Consider the following 19541-nt stretch of genomic DNA (forward strand, 5'->3'; position numbering starts at 1 on the left):
TGAGCCAGGCCTCCTCCCCCGACATCAGTGCCTGACCTGACAAATGTGCTTCTGGAAGAATGGTCCAACCTTCCCATAGACACCCTCCTAAACCTTGTGGACGGCCTTCCCAGAAGAGTTGAAGCTGTTATAGCTGCAAAAGGCGGGGCCAACTCAATATTGAACCCTACGGACTAAGACTGGGGGGCCATTACAGTTCATGTGTGTGGAAAGGCAGGCTGACCAATACTTTTGGCAATATAGTGTATGTTCAGAAATTTAGAAACCATGGAATACTAGTCAGGAACAGTGTGCAAAGTATATTTGATTTGGAAGAATAAATCACCTCCAACGTTGGGTGTCCTACATGTGTGGATGTTGCTGCATTATGTAAAACTATTAGAATAGTCTTTTACATTTTAGAATGGGGTGCCTTTTTAAAAAAAATTTGGACAGTTTTGAAGCACCCCATTTTAGAAAGGGGTGCCTCAAGACTGTCCATAATTTTAACGGGTGCCCCGGGACTACCCATAATTTTAAAGGGTGCCTTGACTGAAAAAAGGTTGAGAAACACTGTGCTAGGGGTCACGTTGGAAGGGGAGAGGACATGTGTTAGTAGGTTGGGGGGGAGGGTTCTTATATGCTGGGAGGGTGCTATGGAAGAGGAGAGGACTTGTGCTAGCATGAGCGGTGGGGTTTGGATATATGCTGGGGGGCTTTAGAAAAGAAGAGGACTTGTGTTACCAGGGGGGTGGGTTGGACATTTGCTGGGAGGGTGCTTTGGAGGAGGGAATGTCACGATCCCACGATCGTTGCCACCAATATGTCACGATCGTGGCGTCAGACCCCAGACCTTCTCACCAAACTCGTGACCGAAGGACTAGTCAATCTAAAACCGCGATGTGATGTGCGTAACAATGCCACACCCAGCTGCACCCTTCACAACGATTTTCCAGCTAATGGACCACAAAGCGATGTACCAGCAGCCTGAGCGATTGTTACTGGGTCAGGTTAATTAGGCAATTAACCCTTCACACTGCCACCACCTCCTTTTTGTACAGAGAAAGAGGAAACTCAGCGCTATCCGCTAAAACATGTAATGGTTGAGATAATCGTCTGCATAATGCAGTCCTCGCAGGCCAATTATGCAGAGGGTTAAACAAACACAGTAGCATCTCTTTAGAGGCAGGAATTCGTAAATTGCAATAAAGCGCTATAGAAACAGTTCAACGCTTTCAGAAGGAAAGATTTATTACTAAAAGGTCAAACGGGTGCAATAAAAATATTTACAGAAAAAGATGTCACTTATATATATAAACATACAGAGACCAACAGCACAGCAAAGAGATATCAGAGAGAGGTGAAAGGGTTAAGGTACTTGCCACAGTCCTGGGTTAGCAGATCCAAGTTTCAGAGCAAAAGGCAGGGGTCTTCCCAGGTGGTATTGATGTTAAAATGGGAGACGTCTTCAACTTTCCACTCTTAGGCCTGACAGCCTGTTTTGTGGTTCCCAACAGGGGGTGGCTCTGCAGTCAAGGACCAATCTCCGCTTAGGGCATGGAGATATGGGTGGATGCCTCAACTAGAGCAAAAATCTCCCATAACTCATATTTGGCCTATAACTTTTCATCTGCACAAGTGACATTCCACCTGCGGGTAGATTATTATGCAGACAAGTCTGAGGATTGATTAGATATGAATTATGAAAGTGTACACTGAACGGTTCGCAAGATCTATTTTTCTGCTTTCCTGTGTGTCCGAGACAAGGCGAGTGACCCACCAAAATGTTCGGCTCCTCTTAGCCCATCTGGCGATATGCTCGGTTTTTATGCAAGTCTCTCATATTCCAAGATATAAGACATAGGGTAAAAATCGTTTAAACAGAGGTAATCTGATTCTGTCACCTACGCTGAGTTAGGTTTTATTAGGTTGTAATCTCTCTCAACTCTGGAGAAAGCTTGCCTTATCTCTTCCGAGGTGTGAAATGGGACAGCTCGCCCAGACAGCTAGGCACCTAGCTTAGAGATGACTTGGCCTGCCAGTGACCCACAACCAGCACACACACACACGCTAGCCAAATGTCTCCTCTCAGAGAGGGAGGGGGAGGGAGTGAGGGGAGAAAAATGGATACTCTTAACAAAATGGTGGACTGCGTCAGTCTCTGTTGTGCACGTTTGTGACAGGGAGGACTTGTGTTAGCATGGGGGGTTGGATATATGCCAGGGTCACCCAGTACCACGGCTCGTTACTGTGTAAACAGGGTTATGTTTGGATTGTATTCACTTACGGTATAAGCTTTTCGAATTTGGAGCTAAAATTCAACCACTTAGACCTAAGTCTAAGGTGGACATCACACCAGAAGTATGGTCTTCTGCTAGCAATGGTGGGGCCCACATATATTAGTGAAGACTTGTAATTTAATGAAGTTAAACAGGTAAGCTGTGACACTGCTCAAAGCAAACATCTCCTGATACTGAGTTGTGAAGGTGTCTGTGTGCAGTGTCCCTAGAATGATGACAATAAGAAGTTGGGTATCCACCCACTCACCAATCTCATGGATAGCCTGGCGTCCTAGGAACAGGGTTCTTGCACAGGCTCTTGGCTGTTTGCAGAGAAGTAGAGAGTTTCCACCTGACAGCCTGTCAGCATAACGTGCAGTGATGACTGGCTGAGGACCAGACAGTGATAGCCCTGAAGCTGAGAGGCTGATGTGATCCCGGTGTGGCGATTGGTGTCACCTCTGTGCTAAACTGATGTGCAAAGTCCCACAGCAGTAGGCCCGCGATTAGTCTCTGGAGGAGAACGGCAGTCCCCCGTGTGCAGCCCTAAGTCTCGCACCAAGAAAGAGAACCAGTCCCTTGATGTAGAATATATCTGCTCTCCCAGCATCCTTCTAGTTCCTCAGCTCTCTGGCAGTTGTAGTTCAATCAGCACTCGGAAATACAGTATTGGCTATAGGACTACAAGTCCCAAGATCCTCTACTGTCAGAAGAACTGGATCCAACAGGAAGTAATGTAGTGGTCCCAGTACTGGGCACTAGGGGGAAAATGATGAATCATAGTCTCATCTGTTAATGTCCCTGAATGGCATAAGGAGATAGCCGACACCTGGCTACATCAGCATTGGGCTACCCCCATCATCTTTTATGTCTTTGAATATTTTGGTAATTACACATCCCCTGTGAGCCACTTCCTTAAGTAGGTTTAATTGTTGGTGTCAGTGGTTTAAAAAAGGTCCCTATCGTTGGTGTCAGTGAGATAAAATAAACCCCATTGTTAGTGTCAGTGGGATAAAATAAACTCCATGGTTGGTGTCAGTGAGATAAAATAAACTCCATGGTTGGTGTCAGTGAGATGAAATAAACTCCATGGTTGGTGTCAGTGGGATGAAATAAACTCCATGGTTGGTGTCAGTGAGATCAAATAAACTCCATGGTTGGTGTCAGTGAGATAAAATAAACTCCATGGTTGGTGTCAGTGAGATAAAATAAACTCCATGGTTGGTGTCAGTGAGATCAAATAAACCCCATTGTTAGTGTTAGTGAGATAAAAACTGCCCCATTATTGGTGTCAGTAAAATAAAATAAACTTCATTGTTGGCGTGAGTGGGATAAAATAGGCCCTATTATTGGTGTCAGTGAGAACAAGATCCAACCCCAGCCCAGCATTGGTGTCAGTGGTGGTACTTACCTGATCCCACCCTCCTGCTGCCTCTCTGCTGATGTCGGAGTTCTACTTTCACTGTCAGAGAGGAGATCACGGCTCCCAACAGTCTGGTGTCATTGCAGTGCTTAGTGATGGAACCCCGGAGAGTGTTCCAGCCGTCATCACCTCACTGCCGCTCCCCACAGAGTCCTGGATCCTGAGGGATGAGGACATGATGGGACAGGAGACAAAATCCTGGGACTGTCCTGCTAAATCTAGGACACTTGAACAATGGCAAGGCAAAAATGACACATTTCTCGGGGCTGCAGTTCCTCTGAACTTCCCAAGGTGGTGATATTGAGACAAGAAGTGTTTATAGAATACAGCCAGGAAGTGATGTCAGGGACAGACAGGAAGTTCCGGGTGAGAGGTGAGTGGGGAGGAAGTAGAGAGCAGACAGTTGGTGAAAGTGGCAGCAGAGGAGGTAATAAGATGTTTCCTATTTACACCCAGTAACCCCCCGTCATGTCCGTCCTTTTCCCCCATAGTCACGTCCGTCCTCTTCCTCTATAGTCACGTCCGTCCTCTTCCTCTATAGTCACGTCCGTCCTCTTCCTCCACGGTCACGGCCGTCCTCTTCCTCCACGGTCACGTCCGTCCTCTTCCTCCACGGTCACGTCCGTCCTCTTCCTCCACGGTCACGTCCGTCCTCTTCCTCCACGGTCACGTCCGTCCTCTTCCTCCACGGTCACGTCCGTCCTCTTCCTCCACGGTCCTCTCCGTCCTCTTCCTCCACAGTCACGTCCGTCCTCTTCCTCCACAGTCACGTCCGTCCTCTTCCTCCACAGTCACGTCCGTCCTCTTCCTCCACAGTCACGTCCGTCCTCTTCCCCCATACTCACGTCCGTCTTCTTCCCCCATGGTCACGTCCGTCCTCTTCCCCCATGGTCACGTCCGTCCTCTTCCCCCATGGTCACGTCCGTCCTCTTCCCCCATGGTCACGTCCGTCCTCTTCCCCCATGGTCACGTCCGTCCTCTTCCCCCATGGTCACGTCCGTCCTCTTCCCCCATGGTCACGTCCGTCCTCTTCCTCCATGGTCACGTCCGTCCTCTTCCTCCATAGTCACGTCCGTCCTCTTCCTCCATAGTCACGTCCGTCCTCTTCCTCCATAGTCACGTCCGTCCTCTTCCTCCATAGTCACGTCCGTCCTCTTCCCCCATAGTCACGTCCGTCCTCTCCCTCCATAGTCACGTCCGTCCTCTCCCTCCATAGTTACGTCCGTCCTCTCCCTCCATAGTCACGTTCGTCCTGTCCCTCCATAGTCACGTCCATCCTGTCCCTCCATAGTCACGTCCGTCCTCTTCCTCCATAGTCACGTTCGTCCTCTTCCCCCATACTCACGTCCGTCTTCTTCCCCCATACTCACGTCTGTCCTCTTCCCCCATAGTCACGTCCGTCCTCTTCCTCCATAGTCACGTCCGTCCTCTTCCTCCATAGTCCTGTCTGTCCTCTCCCTCCATAGTCACGTCCGTCCTCTCCCTCCATAGTCACGTCCGTCCTCTCCCTCCATAGTCACGTTCGTCCTGTCCCTCCATAGTCACGTCCGTCCTGTCCCTCCATAGTCACGTCCGTCCTGTCCCTCCATAGTCACGTCCGTCCTGTCCCTCCATAGTCACGTCCGTCCTGTCCCTCCATAGTCACGTCCGTCCTCTTCCTCCATAGTCACGTCCGTCCTCTTCCTCCATAGTCACGTCCGTCCTCTTCCTCCATGGTCACGTCCGTCCTCTTCCCCCATGGTCACGTCCGTCCTCTTCCTCCATGGTCACGTCCGTCCTCTTCCTCCATAGTCACGTCCGTCCTCTTCCTCCATAGTCACGTCCGTCCTCTTCCTCCATAGTCACGTCCGTCCTCTTCCTCCATAGTCACTGTGACGTCTTTTATCTCCAGCAGATGATGATACACACACATATATAGTGTGGGAACCCAGATTAACCCCTTCAGGGGCACAACATTCCCCCACTTCCGGGGCCGGAACATTCTCCTCATTGTGGAGATGGGTCACCTTCTCACCTCATCAGTCTATACTAATGGATTATACCACTTTTATTAGTGGCGGGGGATGGGGGTATTTAGGGAGGAGATGTCTCCCTCTCACTGTTATTATTATACAGGATTTATATAGTGCCAATAGTTTGCGCAGCGCTTTACAATATGACGGGAGACAGTACAACTACAATACATTTCAGTACAGAAGGAATAGGAGGGCCCGGCTCATGGAGCTTACAATCTAAAGGAAGGGGGAGGTGATACAAAAGGTGATAGCTGTAGGGGATGATCTGGTGGAGGTGGCTCAAGTACAGTTCTGAGGTGGAGGTGGGGTAGGCTTCCCTGAATAAATGAGTTGTTAAGAATTGTCTAAAGGCGGACAGAGTAGGAGCTAACCGGACATAGTGGGGTAGGGAGTTCCAGAGGATTGGAGGCGCTCTGGAGAAGTCCTGGTAGTGAATAAGCTGTTTTGTGTGGTCATTGGTCAGGAAGTCTCTATTGATGAGTTAAACTATCCTAGGTTTCAGTGAACTTCAAAGATGTTTGGATGCCAATCCCTATAGAAATCAATGGGAGCTGAATCTGTCAAATTAAAAATGTCCGTTTTCTGGGCTAATAGGCAAGGAGGTGTCAAAAAAATAGCATGTGGGGCGGGAGGAGAGGCACTGCCCTGGGGAACATGTACCAATGCAAGAAATGTTTTTAGAGAATCCCATTGGGCCAGGAGCAGTGATTTTTTTTTTTCAAATGCCTAAAGTGAAACATTAAAAAAGTCCAAATCCTTTAACCCCTTGCCCTCCAGAGGATTCCTCCCCCCCTCACCCCCTTCCTGACCAGTCCATTTTTTGTGATAAGGTGCTGCATTTACTGACAATTGCGCAGTCGTGCAACGCTGAACCCAAATTACATTTATGTCCTTTTTTCCCCACAAATAGAGCTTTCTTTTGGTGGTATTTGATCACCTGTGCGGTTTATATTTTTTGAGCTATGAAAGACCGACAATTTCGGAAAAAAACAGTATTTTTTCCTATAAAACATATCCAATAAAAAAATTCTAAAAATCAAATTTCATTATAAATTTAGGCTAAAATGCTACATGTCTTTGCTGAAAAAAAATAAGTGTAAATTAATTGGATTGCGCACAGGGTAGTAGGGATCAGGAGTGCATTACACACAGGGTGCAGGGTTTAGGAGTGCATTACACACAGGGCGCAGGGTTCAGGAGTGCATTTTGCACAGGGTGCAGGGTTCAGGAGTGCATTACACACAGGGTGCAGGGTTCAGGAGTGCATTACGCACAGGGTGAAGAGTTCAGGAGTGCATTACACACAGGGTGAAGGGTTCAGGAGTGCATTTTGCACAGGGTGCAGGGTTCAGGAGTGCATTTTGCACAGGGTGCAGGGTTTAGGAGTGCATTACGCACAGGGTGCAGGGTTCAGGAGTGCATTACGCACAGGGTGCAGGGTTCAGGAGTGCATTATGCACAGGGTGCAGGGTTCAGGAGTGCATTACGCACAGGGTGAAGAGTTCAGGAGTGCATTACGCACAGGGTGCAGGGTTCAGGAGTGCATTTCGCACAGGGTGCAGGGTTCAGGAGTGCATTATACACAGGGTGCAGGGTTCAGGAGTGCATTTCACACAGGGTGCAGGGTTCAGGAGTGCATTTCACCCAGGGTGCAGGGTTCAGGAGTGCATTTCGCACAGGGTGCAGGGTTCATTTTGCACAGGGTGCAGGGTTTAGGAGTGCTTTATACACAGGGTGCAGGGTTCAGGAGTGCATTATGCACAGGGTTCAGGAGTGCATTTCACACAGGGTGCAGGGTTCAGGAGTGCATTACGCACAGGGTGCTGGGTTTAGGAGTACATTACGTACAGGGTGCAGGGTTCAGGAGTGCATTATACACAGGGTGCAGGGTTCAGGAGTGCATTATACACAGGGTGCAGGGTTCAGGAGTGCATTACGCACAGGGTGCAGGGTTCAGGAGTGCATTACGCACAGGGTGCAGGGTTCAGGAGTGCATTACGCACAGGGTGCAGGGTTCAGGAGTGCATTACGCACAGGGTGCAGGGTTCAGGAGTGCATTATGCACAGGGTTCAGGAGTGCATTTCACACAGGGTGCAGGGTTCAGGAGTGCATTACGCACAGGGTGCTGGGTTTAGGAGTACATTACGTACAGGGTGCAGGGTTCAGGAGTGCATTATACACAGGGTGCAGGGTTCAGGAGTGCATTATACACAGGGTGCAGGGTTCAGGAGTGCATTACGCACAGGGTGCAGGGTTCAGGAGTGCATTATACACAGGGTGCAGGGTTCAGGAGTGCATTACGCACAGGGTGCAGGGTTCAGGAGTGCATTACGCACAGGGTGCAGGGTTCAGGAGTGCATTACGCACAGGGTGCAGGGTTCAGGAGTGCATTACGCACAGGGTGCAGGGTTCAGGAGTGCATTACGCACAGGGTGCAGGGTTCAGGAGTGCATTACGCACAGGGTGCAGGGTTCAGGAGTGCATTACGCACAGGGTGCAGGGTTCAGGAGTGCATTACGCACAGGGTGCAGGGTTCAGGAGGGCATTACGCACAGGGTGCAGGGTTCAGGAGTGCATTACGCACAGGGTGCAGGGTTCAGGAGTGCATTACGCACAGGGTGCAGGGTTTAGGAGTGCTTTATACACAGGGTGCAGGGTTCAGGAGTGCATTGTGTGCAGGGTTTAGGAGTACACTACACACAGAGTACAGGGTTCAGGAATGCATATCTCACAGGCCAATTTACATCCAAAATGACCTTCACTCTAAATTTGCAAAGCTGAACTCTTGGTCAGTGCTGATGCAGAGATCTCTGCACTACTCAAGTGTCAGCCTATCTACTATACTTCTGAACCTGTATCAGTTTCTAATCTGCCATGCAATTGGATGTCTAGCTGTCTATGGGCCACCAGATTCCTAGTCTGGCTCTACCCTAAGCTCTTTACTGAGCCCTGAGCTAAAGCTCAGTCCAGAAGGGACAGCAGTTAACTAAGTTAATAGGCGCTTCATATACACTCTATTTAAATAAAGAGGATCACCCAATAATGTACTGCAAGGTGACCATTACACACATACAGATTTTAGATACACACAGAAGCTGCAATAGAAAAACTATTAGAACAAAGGAACACTTACCTAATAGTTTCTGCTTCTGGTCTGGATGAAATGCAACAGCAGCAGCTCTGGCATGGAAGGTGGTCAAATTATGTGTCTTCTTCCTGGAAATTTTCCATTTATAAGATATCAATGTTCTCCAATCTGGGATTTCTGATGTCTCTAACACTGACAGAAAGTGCCTTTCTATAACCAATTATCTTGTGATATTTTCCAAGCAACAGCTATTTACAAATACAGACACTAGTGGGAAGCAGCTGCCAAAATATGTGCCAATTCACACTGGGGGCAGCCTATCTATTAACCCCTGCATCCCCTTTCTAATATTATAGAACCAATACAATCCAGATAATTCTCTGTCTACAGAAAATCTGCATTGATCACATGGCCATATCTGTTAGGATGGAAGAGAACTGGAGTCACATGACTGAGAGGATACTAAAACTCACTCTGGAGATCATCTACCTGCTGACCGGAGAGGTGAGGAGGATTCTGGGAGGTCACATGACATCACTCTTATCTCTATTAATAAAACACAGACCTGACCGGAGAGGTGAGGAGGATTCTGGGAGGTCACATGACATCACTCTTATCTCTATTAATATTATACAGTATTTATATAGCGCGAAAAAGGTTTGCTCAGCGCTGTACATTATAGTGGAGGACAGAACATAAGACAATACAGTAACAAACAATACACGAGGGGGTCAAGGGCCCTGCTCTTTCGAGCTTACAATCTAGGAGGGAGGGGTTAGTGGTACAGGAGGAAGTGGCTGTGGGGGATGGAGTGGTAGAAGTAGATCGGCGGTTAGGTGAGGGTGGGGTAGGCTTCCCTGAAGAAATGGGTTTTCAGGGAGCGCCTAAAGGTGAGGAGGGTAGGTGACAGTCTGATGGATTGGGGTAGTGAGTTCCAGAGGATGGGGGAAGTCCTGGAGAAGTCCTGCAGTTGGGCGTGGGAGGAGGAGACCAGGGAGCTAGAAAGTAGGAGGTCTTGTGAGGAGCGAAGATTACGGGTTGGGTGGTATTTGGGTATCAGGTCGGTGAGGTAGTTTGGGGCAGCGTTATTAATGGCTTTGTATGTCTGTGTTAGTAGTTAGAATTTTATGCGTTGGGCAATCGGGAGCCAGTGGACGGAATGACAGAGGGGGGTGGAGCCAGTGGAGGGAATGACAGATGGGGGTGGAGCCAGTGGAGGGAATGACAGAGGGGGGTGGAGCCAGTGGACGGAATGACAGAGGGGGGTGGCAGATGCGGAGAGGTTGGTGAGGTGGATGAGTCTGGCCGCTGAATTCAGGATAGACTGAAGCGGGGATAGTCTGTGATGAGGTTGGCCGGTGAGAAGGGAGTTGCAGTAGTCCAGACGTGAGATAATAAGGGAGTGAACGAGTAGTTTAGTAGTGTCTGGGGTTAGGAACGAACGTATTTTGGAGATGTTGCGGAGGTGGAGCCTGCATGAGTTTGCCAATGATTGGACATGGGGTTGGAAGGACAGGTTTGAGTCTAGAGTGACACCTAGGACTTTGGCTTGTGGGGTGGGACTGATGGTGGCATTGTTGGTCATGATGGAGAGGGTGGGGGGGGAGGGGGGCACGGGCTGGGGGGAAAATCAGAAGCTCGGTTTTGGAAAGGTTCAATTTGAGGAAATGGAGCGACATCCAGTCTGATATGTCGTTCAGTAGGTGGGTGATACGGGCGGAGATTGAAGGGGTGAGGTGAGGGGTGGAGAGGTAAATTTGCGTGTCATCGGCATAGAGGTGATAGTTGAAGCCGTGGGAATGTATCAGTTTGCCAAGGGAGGAGGTGTAGATGGAGAAGAGATGGGGCCCGAGGACTGAGCCTTGGGGGACCCCAACAGAGAGGGGGAGGTGGTAGCATTATAGGTAACGCTGAAGGAGCATTGGGATAGATAGGAGGAGAGCCAGGAGAGAGAGGAGTCTCTGATGCCGAGGGAGTGTAGTTTATTAAGGAGGAGGGGGTGGTCGACTGTGTCGAAGGCTGCGGAGAGGTCGAGTAGTAGGAGGACTGAGTAGTGGCCATTAGCTTTGGCGGTTAGCAGGTCATTAGTGATTTTGAGGAGGGCGGTTTCGGTGGAGTGTAGGGGACGGAAGCCAGACTGTAGTGGATCGAGGAGGTTCTTGTCAGTGAGATGGGCGCTTAGGTGATTGTAGACTAAGCGCTCAAGGAGCTTGGAAGTAAATGGCAGCAGGGAGATGGGTCTAAGGTTGTTCAGATCGGTGGGGTCCAGGGAGGGTTTTTTGAGTATGGGGGTGATGTACGCGTGCTTTAGGGGGGAGGGGAATGCGCCAGTAGAGAGAGAGATATTGAAGATGTGGGTAAGGGAGCGTAGGATGGAGGAGGAGGGTGACCAGGGGAGTTGTGTGGGAACAGGGTCAAGGGGGTAAGTGGTGAGGCGGGCTTCTGAGAAGACCTTAGTGACCTCCTCAGTGGTAGCAAGGCTGAAGAAGCGGAGTGTTGGGGAGGTTATAGTGTGCGGGACGTTAGGTGTGGTGGGAGGTAGGGCGGTTGCGAGGTCAGAGGAGGGGAGAGTTGGTGGGGTTATGGTGGGAGGGAGGCTAGGTGGGGAGGTAGGTTGAGCATTGGCGATGTCTTTACGGATTGCATCCATCTTATTTTGGAAGTGATTGGCAATCTCGTGGGCGGTGAGTGAGGTACTGGGTGGGGGTGAGAGAGTAGGGAGTTGAAAGTGGAGAAGAGGACAGGTGGAGAGGGTGTTGATGATGCTATTAATAAAACACTGACCTGACCGGAGAGGTGAGGAGGATTCTGGGAGGTCGCATGACATCATTCTCATCTCTATTAATAAAACACAGACCTGACCGGAGAGGTGAGGAGGATTCTGGGATTCTAACATGATATTCCTATTGGTTCCTCAATACAGAGATTTCCTCTTCTGAAGTCAGGTGATCATATGACCATCACAGTGCCTCCATGTGACTCCCTAAACCCTGAGAGACACAACATGCAGAAGATTCTAGAAGTCACCAAGAAGATGATGGAGCTGCTGACAGGAGAGGTGAGCGGTGCTGGGAATTCTGGGACATTCTCCAGTAACAGACAAGGGATGTGTCTGGATGGTGACTGTATCATTGTGTGTGTCAGGTTCCTATAAGGTGTCAGGGTGTCACTGTCTATTTCTCCATGGAGGAGTGGGAGTATTTAGAAGGACACAAGGATCTCTACAAGGACGTCATGATGGACAATCAGCCGCCCCTCACATCACCGGGTAAGAGGAGACTTTATTGTAAATGAGAGAGCAGTACGGAGGATCCACCTAGATCCCCCATCATCTGATAAACACATAGAAACAATGGATTCAGTCAGTGTGTGTGTTTCCTACAGATGGATCCAGTCATGGGAACCCACCAGAGAGATGTCCCCGTCCTCTGTATTCCCGGGATTCCACACAGGAAGGTCACACCATCCCTCACCATCATCAGGTAGATGGATCCAGTCATGGGAACCCACCAGAGAGATGTCCCCGTCCTCTGTATTCCTGGGATTCCACACAGGAAGGTCACACTATCCCTCACCATCATCAGGTCGATAATTGCCAATTCCTGATAGTTGTGATTTAAACACAGCATGTTTGTTACAATGAATGTTTTATATGATCAGAGTGGAATCCTCGGGGATGATAATACTGTTCCTAATGAAGAGTATAAAGACGATGAGAAGGGATACGGAGTGATGGAGGAGCTTTCTGAGGGACACAAGGATCTCTATAAGGACATTATGATGGAGTCACCTAATGACACAGCATGTTTGTTACAATGAATGTTTTATAATATCTTTCAGAGTGGAATCCTCGGGGATTATAATATTATTGTTAATGAAGAGTTTAAAGAAGAGAATGAGGAGTATGGTGTGATGGAAGAGCTTTCTGAAGGACACAAGGATCTCTACAAGGACATCATGATGGAGTCATCCAGCTTTGGAAACCCACCAGAGAGATGTCCCCATCCTCTGTATTCCCGGGATTCCACACAGGAAGGTCACACCATCCCTCACCATCATCAGGTCGGTGGAGTTGAGGGTCTGGAACATAAAGTGATGGAACACTCTGACATTTGGAGACGATGTGTGGACTCTACAAGATGATATTTTCTATGTGATCTCACATCATAAATCCTTCTATGTTACAGATGTTATTTTCTGCCATTCTGTTGGTTTAGGGTGAAGATCTGATGAAGATGAAAGTTGAGGGTGAAGTAGAAGAGACGTATGTGAGGGATGATCAGCAATATACGGAGGAGGCTGGAATGACGAGGACATTCAAAGAGGAGGACACTCCTACAGAGATCAGCACAGGTGAGACACAATATATTCTTCTGTTATCTCTGCTCTGTTACTGCACTCTGATTGGTCCAGAGTAGGGCGGGAGATGAGTGGTATCAGCCATTAATAAGCTGATAATAGTCATTTATACACGTGCTGCTTTCTTCCCCTCATGATTTATGTAGATTCTGGGGGTTAGCCAGCAGTTTTAGGCACAGTAGCACAGATATGATAACAGATTGAGCCTTTTGGTGGTTGGTCCCTCTTCTATTTACCAGACTAATACCTAAATGTTAACATAAAACTATATTATCCCCTCGCCCTCCAGAGCATTTCCCTCCCTTCCTGACCAGGCCATTTTTTGCACTGCATTACTTTATCTGACAGTTGCACATGCAATGCTGCACCCAAATGAAATTTATGTCCTTTTTTCCCACAAATAGAGCTTTCTTTTGGTGGTATTTGATTGCCTGTGCGGTTTTTATTTTTTGCGCTATAAACAAAAAAAGTCCGACAATTTTAAAAGAAAAATATTTTTGCTATTAAAACATATCCAGTAAAACATTTTTTAAAAAATCAAATTTTGTCATAAATTTAGACCAAAATGTATTCTGCTCCTTGTGTTTGCTAAAAAAAATCCCAATATGTGTATATTAATTGGTTTACGTGAAAGTTATAGCATCTACAAATGGCGGTATATATACTGGAATTTAAAAAAAAAATGTTATACTAGTAATGGCGGCGATAAGTGACTTATAGCGGGTCTGTGGCAGGCATTCTGACACTGGGGGGGAACTAACTGTCACTGACATCCCCAGTGACACCAATACAGTGATCGGTGCTAATAAAAAGCACTGACACTGTACTAATGGCACTGGGCAGGAAGGGGTTAACATCTGGGGGCAATCAAAGGGATAACTGTGTGCTATTTTACTGTGTAAGCGTGCTGTTTTGTATTGCTCTGCTATGCAGAGCAATACAAAGCAGCATGCTGGTGCTGACAGGGGAGAGATCTGTATTGTTTACATACAGGCCTCTCCCCCATCAGTGATACTCGGCGATCGCCGGCGATCAAAGGGATAACTGTGTGCTATTTTACTGTGTAAGCGTGCTGTTTTGTATTGCTCTGCTATGCAGAGCAATACAAAGCAGCATGCTGGTGCTGACAGGGGAGAGATCTGTATTGTTTACATACAGGCCTCTCCCCCATCAGTGATACTCGGCGATCGCCAGGTATCAGTGGGCAATCTCCAGCTGGGACCTGGTGATCTACAACTGTAGCCGCCAATGTCGGCACAGTTAGGATAGTAGCAGTAGTTCTGCTATAGGGTGGTCGGGAAGCGGTTAAAGAAGGATCCCAGGTATAGTATGTTTTTACATAGTTACATTAAACCAGTGTTTCTCAACTCCAGTCCTCATGGACCCCCAACAGGTCATGTTTTCAGGATTTCCATTATTTTGCACAGGTGATTTGATCAGTTTCACTGCCTTAGTAATTACCACAGCTGTTTCATCTGAGGGAAATCCTGAAAACATGACCTGTTGGGGGTCCATGAGGACTGGAGTTGAGAAACACTGCATTAAACCAAGCTGAGCTAATGTAATGATGTACCGTATAATATACAATGTCTGGAATTCTTCTGGGGTGAAAAGTAATAGGGGTCATTGATTCATTCCTGCTTGGCCAGTAGGATCTGCTACGGTTTTTAAGGGTGACCCCAAAAACAAACTGGTGTGGGACCCACCAATTTCTACTAAACCATCAGTTCTGATTTGGATTACAAAGGTAAACCCTATGCAAAATACAACAGAAAAAACATGGGGTCTCCAAACAGTCCACATCAGACCTTTACCTTGACTATGTAGCTATCCCTGAAAGTGTAACATACAAGGCTACATGTTCTCAACATGAGGGGTGTATCTTCCCGGAGGGGGGAGCCCTCTGGCAAAGCACCTTGTCCCCAGGTAGATAAAGACTTGGGCCTCTTTCTCACAACCCTGGCCCGTTGGTTCTGAGGATCTGCAGGTGGGGAGCTTGTTGAAATCTGAAAGCCCCCTTCAAAAATGAAGGTAGTTCCTAGAAACCATCCCCCCTGATGAGTACCCAGAATGTTAAGTAAATAAACATGCAGACCCAGGTCCCATGTCGTAGGACTATTGTTAATCATGTTGTCTAGCGATACATATCCACATCAATCACAATGAATGAAAGATGGATATTCGGGGTCTCCTTTCTTTAAAGTCAGCTTCCAGATTCCTTTTTCTTCCAGATCTTTTGTCCTCATCAACATGGAAACAAGGTGCTTTCCAAGGGAACCCCCATATTATAGGAAAAGACAAGATATTTATATATTTTATCCACACATCTTTTCACTAGGAAACACTTCTCAAAACACTTTCTAGAAGCCTAGACCTATGGTCACTTGGCCAGTGCCTAGGCTTGTGGTTATGTAAAGAGCATGCATCTCCCAGTCCCCATTGGTTCCTCCTCTCAAGGATGTGTAAATGTAGAATGGAACTAGAAGAAGGACCAAAGGTCCTTTGACTGCAGGGGAAAGGGTCCCATTTGGTTGTAACATCCACAGAGAACATCTGCTCAATCAAGTTTACCTAGTCCATATGGGATCTTGATTTAAGTGAATGAACCCTCACATATCGATTGATCATGTTTTTATATTTTCCAGGACATGTTATTGAGAAACCCTCAAAGGATCGTCTCACTTTATCTCCAGATTGTAAAATGGAAGATGAGGACATCACAAGAGATTGTGCAGGAGAAAAGATAATGAGTTCAGCTATGGATAGTGGACCTCACAGTGTGGATGGATCATCAAATCCCTCTGACTCTGAGCAACCTCGAACTGTGGGGGATGGTGCCAGAATTCAGGGGGAGGAGAAATTGTCCTGCCCTGAACGTGGGGAAAGTTTTAGCTCTGAATTAAGTCTCACTGTACATCAGAGATCTCAAATTGGTGAAACGCTTCATTCCTGTTCTGAGTGTGGGAAATGTTTCTTTCTTGAATCAGAACTTATCAAACATGGTAGATCTCACAAGGGCAAGAAGCCAAACTCCTGTGCTGAGTGTGGGAAATGTTTTACAAGGAAATCAACTCTTGTTATACATCAGAGGTCTCACACTGGGGAGAAGCCTGTTTTCTGCACTGAATGTGGGAAATGTTTTAAACGGAAATCAGAACTTGTTAGACATCAGAGATCTCACACGGGGGAGAAGCTCTATTCCTGCCCTGAGTGCACAAAATGTTTTTCACAGAAATCAGACCTTCTTAGACACCAGAAATTACACACGGAGGAGAAGCCATATTCCTGCCTCGAATGTGGAAAATGTTTTTCACAGAAATCAGACCTTGTTAGACATCAGAGATCTCACACAGGGGAGAAGCCGTATTCCTGCCCTGAATGTGGAAAATGTTTTTCACAGAAAACAAGCCTTGTTATACATCAAAGATTGCACACAGGGGAGATGCCACATTTCTGCTCTGAATGTGGGAAATTGTTTACATGGAAATCAGAATTTGTTAGACATCAGAGATCTCACACGGGAGAGAAGCCGTATTCTTGTCCTGAGTGCAGAAAATGTTATTCACGGAAATCACACCTTGATATACACCAGAGATCTCACACAGGGGAGAAGCCATATTCTTGTCCTGAGTGTGGAAAATGTTATTCGCGGAAATCACACCTTGTTATACATAAGAGATTCCATACAGGTGAGAAGCCATATTCCTGCCTTGAGTGTGGGAAATGTTTTGCTCGGAAATCAGTCCTTAATATACATCAGAGATCTCACATGTGAAACTCCATTAAAGTCAATGAGAGCAGAATCTTCAAAATTAATTCAGGCCATTTTAAGGCTTAGAGGCAAGAGATTGTCAAAGGGCATGGGGATCTGTACACTGCCCTGGGGGATATCAAGGTTTATACTAGAAAATTGCAGCCCAGTCAGCCTAACATCAATAGTATGTAAAGTATTTGAGAAAATGGTCTCATAATAAAGGTATCATAAGTGACAAAAATTAAAGAGAATGTCCAGCGCTTCAGGAACAATTATAAAAGGGGAGTGTTATCCTGCAGATGACTTTCCAAGCCTCTTTCCAGATTTCCAATCCACTTTGAGTCCAATCCAAATGGGTCCAATACACTGTCAAAATCACCAACTGTGTGTCTTCTCCTTTATTTACCTTTTCTTCCCAAATATCTTCAATTCATCACATGTGAAACCCAAAAGAATCTCATATAGTGTAGTAAGGGCAGCACAGTGTCTAAATGGTTAGTCCTTCCGCCTGATAGTACCAGGGTCATTGGTTTGAATCCCAAATACAGCACCACCTGCCTGGAGTGTGAATGTTCTCCCTGTGCCTTTGTGGGTTTCCTCCCACACTCCAAAGACATGCTGGTAGGTTAATTGGCTCCAGTCTAAACTGGTGCTAATATGTGTATGTATGAATGTGAGTTAGGGATCTTAGATTGTACGCCCCTTGATGGTTAAGGACTGATGTGAATGTACAATATATATGTAAATTGATGGTGCTATATAAGGACCTGTAGTAAATAAAATAAAAATAAATATTGTATAAATATATGGAAACAAACTTATCTATATTGTGCCAACATCAGTGCTCTACTAGTGATAAAGTGCCCACACACCACTTGTGCAGCCTCTAACCAGAAATTAAAGCTGCATATCATTCCATTCCAGGTAGGTCAACATCCCTTGGTGTTCCTCCTCTTGGTATAACAAAATGGGTCCTTTAACCACTTGCTGTCCGCCTGCTGTTTATAAACGGCAGGACGGTGGCACTCCAGGGGCGGGTTCATAAACGGCACCCGCCATTTCTAGCTGTCCGCACTCCCTGGGAGCACGCAGCACCGCGATCTGGTGCCCGCTGTGTCCTCTGGACACAGTGAAACACCGATCGTCGGACGGGATCCTGATCATGTGATCACTGCTTGGCCAATCAGTGATCACATGCAAAGTAGTAAGCAAGATGTCACTTGTGACATCATTGCTTACTACGTGTGAAATCTGTGAATGATCACAGAAGTCACATGGTACAAGGCTATTCACAACAGCCTTGTACCATGTGACAAGCTGTGACCAATCACAGCTCACTCAGTATTTCTCAATAGCTGCAAGAATGCAGAGAGAAGGAGACATGATTGCTTTACATCCTATATGGGTATAAAAGCAATCACTGTAAAAGAAAAAAAAAATCTTCGTCACCCCCCACAAGTAGTACAGTGTCACTCATTTAAAAAAAAAGTGTTTAAAAATTATATTTGTGGTTATAAACTAATTTGGCTTATTTATTTTTTTTACTAAAAAGATAACGGAATACATGTTGGCCAAGATTTATGATGAAAGATTATTTATTTGCAAAATTTTATAAGAAAAACACTTTTTTTCAAAATTTTTGGACTTTTTCATTTACATAGCAAAACAAATCTAAATCCCAGCGGTGAATAAATACCACCAAAATAAAGTTTTATCTGTCTCAAAAAAAAATGGTAAAAAATTCATATGGGTACAGTGTTGCATGACCGCGCAATTATCATTCAAAGTGTGATAGCACTGAAAGCTGAAAATTGCCCTGGACAGGGAGGGGGTGAAAGTGTCCGGACAGGAACTGGTTAAGGCACAAGATATGGTAATGTTAGCCTCTCTCCCAATCTTCTCAGTATTCAGCCTCCCCATAGATCAACAGGTAAAAGCCACAAAGAAACCTAAAAGAGCTCATAGTGCAGAAAATCCCATAATAACAACTTACAGACATCCAGCACTCAAAATGGCCACCTGGGTGCTTCCGGTTGTGGCATCTGACGTCACCCTCCGACGAGTTTTGTTCGTAGACTTTGACAAAGGTTATTCCTTTGACAAAGTCTATAGATGAAACACATCAGAAAGTGACCCAAGTCGCCATTTTGAGTGTTTGATGACTGTATACCTTCTTTCATGTAAGCATATTGGTGGTGAATAAATTTGTTTTTATGGGATTTTCTGCTCTACGAGTATTACCAGGAGCCACAATCCGTTGTGTCCTGTGGACATAGGTCACACTGCAGGGCATGCTTCTAAACCTGAGCAGGCTGAATGACGTACTTGTGCATGATCCAGCTTGCAGGTGCGGTACGTCCGCAGTAAATGTGTGGCGGGTGGGAAGTTGTTAACATAGATTTCAGTTATTCCCTCTGGAGAAGAGACGCTTAGGATAGGATATGATTACATTGTTCATATGTTTCAAAGGCGACAAAAACTAATAAACCGTTTACTCTAAAAGGCCACGATTTGAGATTAGAAGAAAGGAGGTTTCTCCCCCACCAGAAAACCTTTGGTCCCCATAGAGTGATTGAGTCTAGACACAATAACTTGACCATAACCTGTTACATAGCTTAAATAAACAAAGGCAAAGTTAAGTTA

The 19541-nt window shown here is 46.6% G+C and overlaps 2 protein-coding genes across 3 annotated transcripts; both read left to right on the plus strand.

Annotated features, from left to right (window-relative positions):
• Positions 1-4059: 4059 nt before the first annotated feature.
• Positions 4060-12047, plus strand: LOC149451786 (gastrula zinc finger protein XlCGF53.1-like). The gene is made up of 3 exons (XM_089690161.1): positions 4060-4108; positions 9176-9289; positions 11709-12047. Exons 2-3 carry the CDS (start codon positions 9194-9196, stop codon positions 11937-11939), a joined length of 327 nt encoding a protein of 108 aa, XP_089546287.1. The 5' UTR covers positions 4060-4108; positions 9176-9193; the 3' UTR covers positions 11940-12047.
• Positions 12048-12174: 127 nt separating this feature from the next.
• Positions 12175-17705, plus strand: LOC149451787 (uncharacterized). Of its 2 annotated transcripts, XM_089690145.1 has the most exons (4): positions 12175-12369; positions 12446-12847; positions 13003-13138; positions 15790-17705. In XM_089690145.1, the coding sequence occupies exons 2-4, from the start codon at positions 12605-12607 to the stop codon at positions 16917-16919; spliced, it is 1509 nt and encodes a 502-aa protein (XP_089546271.1). In that variant the 5' UTR covers positions 12175-12369; positions 12446-12604; the 3' UTR covers positions 16920-17705. The 2 variants fall into 2 exon arrangements, with proteins under 2 accessions (XP_089546271.1, XP_089546270.1); XM_089690144.1 differs by having other exon boundaries at positions 12175-12847.
• The last annotated feature ends 1836 nt before the right edge of the window (positions 17706-19541 follow it).

Source organism: Staurois parvus, unplaced genomic scaffold, assembly GCF_062004578.1.
Source record: "Staurois parvus isolate SC_StPar_1 unplaced genomic scaffold, SC_StPar_1.0 ptg000519l, whole genome shotgun sequence".
NCBI classification, from domain to species: domain Eukaryota; kingdom Metazoa; phylum Chordata; class Amphibia; order Anura; family Ranidae; genus Staurois; species Staurois parvus.